The 9864-nt window shown below is 48.1% G+C and overlaps 2 protein-coding genes across 6 annotated transcripts; both read left to right on the forward strand.

Moving 5' to 3' along the window:
• The first annotated feature begins 2645 nt into the window (after nucleotides 1-2645).
• On the forward strand, nucleotides 2646-4411 carry LOC136183429 (metaxin-2-like). Of its 4 annotated transcripts, none has more exons than XM_065970062.1 (11): nucleotides 2646-2799; nucleotides 2859-3211; nucleotides 3261-3296; nucleotides 3345-3388; nucleotides 3444-3516; nucleotides 3577-3653; nucleotides 3698-3790; nucleotides 3845-3880; nucleotides 3937-4062; nucleotides 4110-4183; nucleotides 4233-4411. In XM_065970062.1, exons 2-11 carry the CDS (start codon nucleotides 3202-3204, stop codon nucleotides 4396-4398), a joined length of 735 nt encoding a protein of 244 aa, XP_065826134.1. In that variant the 5' UTR covers nucleotides 2646-2799; nucleotides 2859-3201; the 3' UTR covers nucleotides 4399-4411. The 4 variants fall into 4 exon arrangements, with proteins under 4 accessions (XP_065826134.1, XP_065826136.1, XP_065826135.1 ...); XM_065970064.1 differs by having other exon boundaries at nucleotides 2673-3064; nucleotides 3118-3211; XM_065970063.1 differs by having other exon boundaries at nucleotides 2673-3036; nucleotides 3118-3211.
• A 44-nt stretch (nucleotides 4412-4455) lies between these two features.
• Nucleotides 4456-9856, forward strand: LOC136183423 (transient receptor potential cation channel subfamily A member 1-like). 2 transcript variants are annotated; one of them, XM_065970049.1, is made up of 28 exons: nucleotides 4456-4887; nucleotides 4961-5117; nucleotides 5183-5358; nucleotides 5419-5526; nucleotides 5576-5684; nucleotides 5733-5833; nucleotides 5894-6081; nucleotides 6130-6178; nucleotides 6238-6435; nucleotides 6487-6579; nucleotides 6637-6719; nucleotides 6812-6976; nucleotides 7027-7141; nucleotides 7192-7358; nucleotides 7409-7493; nucleotides 7552-7614; nucleotides 7664-7837; nucleotides 7886-7956; nucleotides 8006-8171; nucleotides 8314-8403; nucleotides 8467-8633; nucleotides 8688-8748; nucleotides 8810-8881; nucleotides 8939-9118; nucleotides 9170-9238; nucleotides 9299-9406; nucleotides 9450-9550; nucleotides 9600-9856. In XM_065970049.1, the coding sequence occupies exons 1-28, from the start codon at nucleotides 4591-4593 to the stop codon at nucleotides 9763-9765; spliced, it is 3579 nt and encodes a 1192-aa protein (XP_065826121.1). In that variant the 5' UTR covers nucleotides 4456-4590; the 3' UTR covers nucleotides 9766-9856. The 2 variants fall into 2 exon arrangements, with proteins under 2 accessions (XP_065826121.1, XP_065826122.1); XM_065970050.1 differs by having other exon boundaries at nucleotides 4457-4887; nucleotides 9453-9550.
• The last annotated feature ends 8 nt before the right edge of the window (nucleotides 9857-9864 follow it).

Below are 9864 nucleotides of genomic sequence, written 5' to 3' on the forward strand. Positions count from 1 at the left end.
ACAGAGACCGAAAGGCATTACCAGGAACTCATACAATCCTAACGGACAGATGAACGCGGTCTTCGCCACGTCTCCCGGCGCCATTCGTATCTGCCAGTAACCCGCTTGTAAATCCAGACAGCTGAAGAATTTGTTGCCACCGAGAATGTCCAAGCTGTCGTCGATACGAGGGAGAGGGTAACGGTCTCTCATCGTGAGCGCGTTCAAGAGACGAAAGTCGGCGCAGAACCGCTTGTCTCCCCCCTTTTTGTCAGCAAACAATATTGGACTGGCCCATGGCGACGTAGAATCACGTATTATTCCGTGAGTCAGCATTGCATCGATCTGACGTCGAGCTTCTTCCATCAACGGCGGTGCTAGTCGTCGAGGTGGCTGACTAACGGGTCGATGATTCCCGGTGTCGATCGAATGAGTGACGCCTTCGAGTCGTCCGTGCTCCTCCAGTCCGGTAGCGAAAGCTCCGTTGTGGGCCTCCAACAGTTGAAGGAGTTGCTTTTGCTGTGAATCCGTCAGTAGTGAATTGATGGAAAATAAGACCGACTTCTGTCTGCATTCGGCACGACGTATCGCCGCGATTTCCGCCGTCAGCTCTGGCAACTCTTTCGTCGGCATTCGCTCTGTGCTGGTCGTCGAAACGTCGTCCTCTTTTGTTTCTAATGAAGTTGTTGGTTCGGCACTCGCCGCTGGTGGATCGTCGTGAACGGGCTTGATGACGCGATCGCCCGACGGACAGAACGCCAATGAAGCTGGGCAGTGTCGATCGGCTGTTATCGCACAAACACGATATTCTTCAGTCGCCGTGGTCATCCCTTTGACATTATCGTCCTCCGACATCATGCTCATGGCACGGATGCGAAGTTCCTGTTTGCCCTTTTGGATGATTATAGTTCCATCTCGAAAATTCATCAACGCACCAACAGCTCGCATGAAATCCTTGCCGAAGATGACGGGCAAAACGACGTCGTCCGACACGATGAAACGAAACTCGTACTGCAGACCTCCGATATCCACTGAAAGCGTAGCGCTCCCTAGAGCAGACATCGTTCCGCCGTCTGCAACGGTGAGAACGGGAACATCCTTCGTGAGAGTAGCGCCGCCGATGTCTTCAAGAAACTGCGCTGAGACGAGCGAGACGTCGGAACCTGAGTCGAACAGAACACGCCTGGGTTCGTTTCCTCCGACTTTGATGTGTTCCGCTTCACTCCAAGAGGATACCCCGGCCGTCACAGCATGAACGTTGGCGTCGCCGCCTCGCGTTCCGGCTGGCTGTGCGTCGGGCTTGGCTCGTGGAGGATGCAGTTTAAAACATTGTTCGATGGTGTGGCCTCGCTTCTTGCAATGGTCGCAACGAGGAATCGACGCTCGCCTCATTTGCGCGAGTTCCGTGGTCGTTTTCTCTATTGCGCCCATGACCTCGCGGTGCTGGTCGGCTAATTGCTGCATAAATTTTGTTTGTTTTCCCACGAATTCCCTGAGAAGTGAGTCCGTCGACCCGGCACGGTCGACGTCGTCGCCTCGTCTGGTCGTCGATTGAGATGCATCCTTGCTTGAACGATTGCCAATCGCCAGACACTCGCTGCTCAGCTTTGCTCGTGTTTTCCAGATCTCCTCGCCTGTCTTGGCCGCCTTTTCCGCCTCGTCAAGTGTTTGGGGATGACTTCGGACGTATTCCTCACGTAGCTCGGGACGTAAACCATTCTTGAAATGCTGGATCTGCATCTGTTCGGATAGGGCTGCTGGATCGGCTTCCAACAATTCGAAAACCAGCGTTCGAAATCTGGTTGTGAAGGCGTCGACGTCCTCACGCGGCCCCTGTTGACAGTCGATGAGGCGTTCCGTATAATGGACGTGTGGATCGGCAGGACCGAATTTGCGCTTTAGGAAGGCCACAAATTTCTTCCAGGTCACCCGCTCGCCGCGTTTCTCCATCTTCCTTTCGAACGCTGAGACCTCGACGCGTGCGCGCCCACTGAGATGAATTCGCGCGTTCCTCAGGCGATCCTGCGCGCTCCATCTGTCGGCGTCGGCGATCGCCTCGAGCTGATATAACCAGTTGTTGAGTTCTTCATAGTTATAGCCGAAGAATTTCTCGAGAGCGCGCGTATGATCGACGCGCCGACGATCAGGCGAGTCCTCCTTCGACGTATCAAACGCCTCCTCGAGCGGCGTTGGCATTGCGGCAGGCGTGGCGAGTTGTCCCCTTGTCGCTGGCGACAGCAGACGTCGTTTACGTGCGCGCAGACGCTCGAGCGCTCGTCGTCCGATCGGAGTGCTCGGCGTCGCAGGCGTAGCAGGCGTCGCGAGTCGATACAATTGCACTGGCGTAGCGCGTCGTTGAGGCGCACGTAACGCGGCGCGCGTTCGTCCTTTGGGCGTCGTCGGCGTCGGCGTCTTCTTCGCGTGCAACGGCGCGTCGAGCTTCTTCGTTTTTGCTGCCTTTCGCTTCGGGGGCATCCTTCGGTCGTGTGCGATCGTGCGTCGCGGCTCGTGGCGTACACCAAGTGTCGTCCAATCACAGGCTGGCTCCCACGACGTCACCTGCCACTCCCCCTTGGCAACGGCCGAGTTCAAACCAAGACCGCGCGGGTAGTCGGACGAGGCGCTTTCGCCACTCGCGCGTCGACGACAAGCTGCCGCGGTGATCGTCGCTTCGACTCGGTCCAGCCAGAGTCGAAAACGAACGATCCAGCAAGCCGACGACGGCGATGGACGATCGCGATCCCCGCGTACTCCGACTACCCGGATTCTCCACCAAGTTGTGGCCGGTTGCCTAGAGGAGTGACTGTGGGGAACTCGACGGTGACGCGTGGGGCGCTGCGTTGACTCGGATTTGCAAGAAGTGTACTCCTGTTTATTAGATACTTGACGGGGTCGCCCGGATCTCTAGAGAGGACCCGGACTATACAGACAAACGGACAACATCAACAGCTAAAACGGCTACATAGATACTCTTGGATTAGCAGCCTCGAGAATTATCCTGACTGTGACGTCCGTCGAAGTTTTCCGCTCCGAGTTCCATTCCGGCATTTCGAGCTGGCGAGATTTCTGTCGCGTCCGTCCGTCCGTCCGTCCGTCCGTTTGGAGGTCTCGTGTCCTTTCTAATTTTCTGTCTGTCAGGGAATCAGGGATACCACTGGCATCAGGGCAGGGAATAAGGGAACCCTGAGGGAACGGAATCTGCTGTGCTAACGCGCTAGAGCTATGGCCGAAGGTGGGCATATTTTCTACTTTCTCGATTTTGCCTTGCGATTGCTGCGTAGGTAATGAACTTATCGAATTTTACGAACCGTCCGAAGGCAGGAATGGTGATAAGATCTATGCATCGCGTTCACTCTGCCTTCTAGATCTCATTTTGCCAGTCGATCTATCTCAGTGCAGAGCAGCAAAGGTTAGATCTCGTTGTTCTGACAGCTAACAACTTGAGCAACAAGTGTGGTCGTCAGGCGTACTTGAAGACGTGTGGAATTCGAATCCAGGTGAAGGAGGTAAAAAATGCGGAATTTATGTCAGTATCGGGTAAGAACGTCATAAAAATCATGGATGACGCGGAAGGAGTGCAGATACTCTGTTTTTTAGGTCAATTTCCGTTGCTAAAAACGGATTCTGGACCAGTGGAGGGATTCGCTCAACTCCTCAAATTTGTCTCTGATAGGGTAAATTAATAAATTTTTGAACGTCTCTTAGACGGAGTGTGTAGAGTCAGTCTTCTTCTCGTGACTTGGATGAAAGGCAGAAGGCTCAGCTTGAAGCTTATGTTACTCTTGTACAAGAGACAATGTCTAATGCGGAAGTAAGCATACATACTCACAGTAGAACAATTGACCAGGAAATTTCTGTTGTTTAGATATATCTGGCTTGGATTCATGGAAATAATTCAAAGGCATGAAATTGCAGAAACCGGCTTAGTTAAAATCATTGCTTACCTATATTTTGTAGATTACGAAGCAGAGATATGGATGCCAATTCTCTTTTCCGTTGAATCACTTTCTTCCTTGGCTAAAAATGAGAGAAATTAGGCACACAATGAAAGTCAGCGAGTGGCTTACAAAAACCACAACAACAGTAATCTGATGCAAAATAACGAATGTCAATAATTATTTATTATCTAGGTCAGAGATGATGTTCAAAGAACACTGCAGTCTCTTGAAAGCTTTCTCGGAGCAGACGAGCGCTTTTTCTCAAGGTAAACCCAGTATTGTCAAATCGCAATATCTCCATTTCACACGGCTTAGATCAAGGGGCTTCTCGGCGTTAGAATGCCTCATTTATGGGCATTTCTATAGCATAGAGCGAGCCTGTCAATGGCTTTCGCCAGACAATTTTCTCAGCGATGCTATAAAGCGTTTTCGCTCGCTAGCAGATATCGCTAAAGCAGTCGACGCTGCAACTTTTGAATAAAGAGTGGAGTAAAGGATAATGCGCGCTTTAACCCGGAAACGAGCCGGTGCCATTAATTCCAGTAGCCAACTTGTTACTCTTTCTCAGTTCTCACAGCGATTTGTTTACCCTACGAACTACACGCGCGCACTGCTTAGTCATTTCCTTATCGCTGACGTGCTCTCGAACGCTGGGGGTCATTTTCTTTTGGTCATGGCATTGAACGGATCTTCATCCTCCTCGACTCTTCGTCGCATATTGTCGCGCTGGAAGCGCGATTCCACTACGACGACCAGGGCATCGAACGTCGGAGCGCGGAAGATGTCGAGTACGAAGCGATTCACTGAGCCATCGGCGTCAGCAACATTGGGCAGTGCCTACTCGGAGTCGGTCAAGGCGGGAAAAAAGTGGAAAATGCAAGCGAGGAAGCAAATGAACAAACGGGATACCGTCATGGTCGAGATGATGACAGTTGACGAGCTAAACGGCCAGCTACTTCCAATACACAAAGTTCTCTTTCTTTTATCCATAGAAACGATGATGATGCACGATGAGTCATATCGTTTTTTTTTCTTTTCTTTAGGCGGCCACGGAAGGCGACATCGAAACGGTTCGCCGCATCGTCGCTTCGTATCCCGACGCCGTCTATTCAACCGACGTGCACGGCGCAACGGCGTTGCACCACGCCGCGTCGGAATCCGCGTTGGACGTGATGGATTACCTGATCCAGAAGGGGGCAGGTGAGTCCAAACAGCATTAGCATGTTTTTCCCTTCCCACGATTCGACGAGGGTGTCCGTTCTCAGATCTGAACGATCAAGACGAGCAGGGAGAGACTCCGCTTCACTGGGCGATCACGTTCGAGAAACCGGAGGCGATGGAACTCCTCTTGAATCGCGGAGCGGCGACGGACGTGAAAACCACCACATGGGAAACAGCTCTCCACACGGCCGTTCGCATGCAAAGCAGCCATATGGTGACGGTAACGGCTTCTTTAGGGCCCGAGGCGGAGCAGCATGCAGTTATTTTTATTTTGACCTAGATACTTGCGTCACACGAGGCGGTGGACGTAAACGTTCGCGGGGAGCACGAACGAACCCCTCTTCATATGGCATCGTTGGGAGAAGACACTGATATTATTGATATACTGGTGAGAGGTTGCTTATTTGTATGGATTCGGTGTGTAAGTACGCATTCAGATGGCTAACAAGGCGTATCCGTGCTCTCGAGATGGAAACGGTCTTCGGCCTATTCATCTTGCTTCTCGCCATGGCAAACCACACATGGTCAACTATATCATTGATATGGGTACGAGTCTTGAAACCATCGTAGATCATTGACATGTAATTCGTCTAGTGGTAACTCATTTTCATTATCCGGCTGACCAAGTAGTCAACTTCACAGACGACGACGGGATGTCTAGTCTTCATCAAGCGATTTCCGGAGGAAACGTTCCGGTACGACTGCGAATAACGCCCTTTTAAATGAGACTTATAAGAATACACCGTTATGTCCAGGTTGCTAAGCTGCTGTTAGAGCGAGGTTGCCGTGTCTTCAACACAGACTCGCGCGCCGAGTCGCCGTTCCACTTAGCTTGTGCACAAGGATCTGTTCCCATGATTGAAACCATTTTGAATCACTGTAAGGAATGCATTCGATCGCTCCTTGATGCAAAGGATCCCACAGGACAAACAGCACTTCACAAGTTGGCTTAGTCTCTCACCTGTTTCAATGACTATTAATGAATTTATAGAGCTGCCATTTTCAATCACGTGGTGGTAGCGAAATTCCTCATCAACAAAGTGAATGCGTCTTGCTTAGAATTTATTCAAGCGTTCTTATCTCCTGGTTCGTTCTTTAGGGAGCAAACATCAATGCCACGGACGATTTTGGTCGCACGCCGTTGCTCCTTTCTGCCCAAGCAGGTTCTAAGGACGCCATGCAGTACTTGCTCAGTCAAGGAGCCGACACTGACAGACGAGATACCAACAACAGGAATTTTCTTCATTTGGCTATTATGAGAGAAAACGACCCAGTAGCTGAATTTATTCTGACTCGGGTACTGGCCACATTCAAATAGATCGGAGTTGGTTTAATGGCTGTCTTTTAGCCAGAATTTAGTGTACCTTTATCCCTGCTTGATGACCAGGACGCTTTGGGACTGACTCCAGTGCACTATGCTTCTAAAGCCGGCTGCGATGGAGTGGGACTCTCTGCACAGCGTCTTTGCTTAACCTGACCCTTAGTCTTTTTTCTGCAGCCGCTAGAGCTCATGCTTAAACTGGGAGCATCAAGAAATCCAAAGGATCACAAAAAGTCAACACCACTTCATTTTGCCGCAAGGTAAAATGTTATGACTGAAAATTATGTGTATACTTTCATATGATTTGCTCCTACAAATTAGATTCGCTTTATAAATGATTTTGTGCATCTAGATTTGGCCAATACAATGCTGCCAGACGACTGATAAGTGGACACTTGGGCCAGAAGATCATCAACGAAGAAGACCGAATTGGGATGACTCCGCTGCACATAGCCTCTCATTGTGGCTTTCACCTTCTCGTCGATCTCTTTCTCAGGAAAGGAGGAATTATTCTCAGGCAAAGGCAGATAGAATCACAGATGTTCCTCTCCCAGCGAAGTCCTTTAGGTGCTCCAGCGGGTCTTCGCCGCTTCACAGTGCCGCTTATGGAGGCTACGTCAAGTGTCTTTCAGCCCTGCTCAGTTCCCATCGATACATTTTGAATTGGGAAAATCATCAAGGCGTAAGAGAGCACAGCGCGTGGAATAGTGTCAGCAAAAGCGTTGACAATAGAACACGGCTCTGCACATCGCTGTAGAAGGTGGACATCCGGCCGCTGTTACATTTCTTCTCAGCGAAGGAGCTGAGATCGTTGCTAACAAGGCTGGTGACAGTTTCCTTGATCTTTGTATTGATTTGAAGAGGAACAAATGCGCTCAGGCTGCAATTGAACACGAGCGGTAAGCCTGATAACCTTTCACGCTTAATTTCTTTTATTTGCTAAATTCAGCTGGGAACAATGTCTATCATTCGTCAATCGGAAACGCGGTTATCCGATGATAAGACTTATACAAGAAATGCCGGATGTGGCGAAAGTAAATATCTTTGACATCATGCGTTTTGGTCTTCTATTTGTTCTCTTCTACAACGCAGACGGCTCTTGACAATAGCGTGACTTGTAGAAGCAAACTGTCAAGCGAAGACAAGCAGTACTGGGTAACAATTCAATTTACTTTTCAATTGAGTGTCTGAAGTGCTGCTTCAGAAAAAGTACAGCTTCAAGTATCTTCTTTGTGATCGAGATTCAGCGAACACGGCTTCTTCAGAAAAGGAGTCCTCGGTTGCAAATGGAGTAGTAATGCAACAACCGGACGTAGAGAAGGACGATGAACCGGACATAGCTGACGAACAAGAAACCACTCCACTTCCTGGATTACATGTGAGCACTACCTTGCTAAGAGTACATGTATCAAATAGTTCTTCTTAGGAAATGGTAAAGTATGACCGTAAAGAACTGCTTTATCATCCAGTTTCTAATGCTCTCCTCGCATCCAGATGGTTTGCAAAAGAATGAATTGTCTTAGTATCACTGATTTCTTTCTCCTAGGAAGTCGTATGGACGACTAGCTTTCGGCATTAATACAACTCTCTACGTATTCTATCTCATTTTCTTGACCAGCCTAATTTCCCTGGTGCCTCTCCCTGAGTCTCCTGCTAATGAAAGCACAACGCTTTACAGGGCGTCAAACGGATCTCTGACGACAATACCAGAAGTAAACAATAGAGATGGAGCTTAGGGAATGTACCCTCTCCCAGAGTTAGTATTAGGAGGGTAGGCAGTTTGTAGAGATTGCACGCGACCACCGACTATTAGCATTCACATTGCGGATTAGTTAGCTTTGTGTTCTTTTTTAGTTATCTGCCTATGCTGTGGCTTGTCAGTACCTGGTCATCGCTTTTGCTGGTGCTAATGTTGTAAAAGAAATCATACAATTTTTTCAAATGGTAGCTGACTTCATCCCACAGTACTAAAATTTTATTATAGACTGCTTGGCTTCTCATATGTAGAAAGTGAAATACTTTCAAGATTTCAACAACTATCTCGAGCTCACCTTGTACATCACAACGCTTCTTTTTGTTATTCCAATGGGAAGCACAAGAGAGTTATATCAGTTAGAAATGGGAGCGGTAGCAATCTTCTTAGCGTGGATGAACTTTCTTCTGTACTTGCAAAGGTGGCTTTATCTAAATATTTGTGTATTTGTTTCTGCTCTATTAAATTTTTTTAGGTTTGAAGCGCTGGGCATCTATATTGTGATGTTCGTAGAAGTTGTTAAAACACTGCTTGTGGTGAGTTCTTACTTTCTTTGTATATGATGGAGCGTCTAAGCATGACCTTATTTGCACACAGGTTCTAGGAGTTTTCTTTGTCATCATTGTTGCGTTTGGTCTGTGTTTCTACGTTCTCCTTTTTCCAGCCGATGTGAGTAGGACATTGCCTTGAGTAGAACTAGATGCGAGATGTTCTATTTGCGTTTAGCCAATGTTCACAAACATTCCCAAGACATTTCTAAACGTTTTTGAAATTATGCTTGGAGAATTCTCCTTTGAATACTACTACGATCGTCAAGCTACTGAAGGACTGCGGTATCCAACGCTCACTTGGATAATGCTGATTGTTTTGCTGATATTTATGCCAATAATTTTTATGAATTTATTGGTAAGTCAATAGCTTTGATTGTGTTGACATATTTATTGTCGGTCATTCTAGATCGGTCTTGCTGTTGGAGATATCGAAGGCGTCAGAAGAAACGCAGAGCTGAAAAGACTTGCTATGCAGGTAATACAATAGAGTAGATATACACAACTCTTTTGTGTCTTACTCCAAAACATTGTGAAGGTTGAATTTCACACCAGTTTAGAAAGCAAGCTACCAAACAGAATAAGGCAAAACGTATGTCACGACCAGCTTGTTGATTATCCCAATAAATGCAAGGGATTGAAAAGCGTAAGTTTTGCCGAAATTGTGACACTACTAAAACAATGTTTAGCAGTTTGTGTCTGCGTACGAAGGTCTTACGAATGTGGGCGAGGCGCCAGTGAGCACGGAAATGTTGCAAGTGAAGGAGCAGCTAAACAAACAAAAGCGAAGGTTCTGTGAAAAGGCCCCCAGAGTGATAGTTTCCTAACGGTTCCCGTAGGTTGAAAGACATTTCAGAGAATATGGAAAGGCAACATCAGCTTCTTCTTTCTCTTGTTCAAAAGTTGGAGATAACGGGAGCAAATGGGTCTCCCTGGATAGTGGAAGAGGAATCCGAATCGCCTGAGATAGTGCATCGCAAGCTTTTATCAAACGCACGCCTTTGAGCGGAAAAACAAAGGCAATTTCTGTGCAAATTTGCAAATTTAGTGTATTAGGTATGCTGGCAGCTGCTCAATATATGTACGTACGTAGATACGGGACGT

Source organism: Oscarella lobularis, chromosome 2, assembly GCF_947507565.1.
Source record: "Oscarella lobularis chromosome 2, ooOscLobu1.1, whole genome shotgun sequence".
Taxonomy (NCBI): Eukaryota; Metazoa; Porifera; class Homoscleromorpha; order Homosclerophorida; family Oscarellidae; genus Oscarella; species Oscarella lobularis.

Excerpts from the sequence above, each read along its gene's own strand:
- LOC136183429 (XM_065970062.1), top strand. Across the intron at positions 3,297-3,344 it reads ATTTTACGAACCGTCCGAAG|ATCTCATTTTGCCAGTCGAT; the intron begins GCAGGAATGGTG and ends TCTGCCTTCTAG. Across the intron at positions 3,389-3,443 it reads CTCAGTGCAGAGCAGCAAAG|GCGTACTTGAAGACGTGTGG; the intron begins GTTAGATCTCGT and ends TGTGGTCGTCAG.
- LOC136183423 (XM_065970049.1), top strand. The coding sequence starts at position 4,591 with ATGGCATTGAACGGATCTTCATCCTCCTCGACTCTTCGTCGCATATTG. Across the intron at positions 5,527-5,575 it reads CTGATATTATTGATATACTG|ATGGCTAACAAGGCGTATCC; the intron begins GTGAGAGGTTGC and ends GTACGCATTCAG. Across the intron at positions 8,749-8,809 it reads TTGTTAAAACACTGCTTGTG|GTTCTAGGAGTTTTCTTTGT; the intron begins GTGAGTTCTTAC and ends ATTTGCACACAG.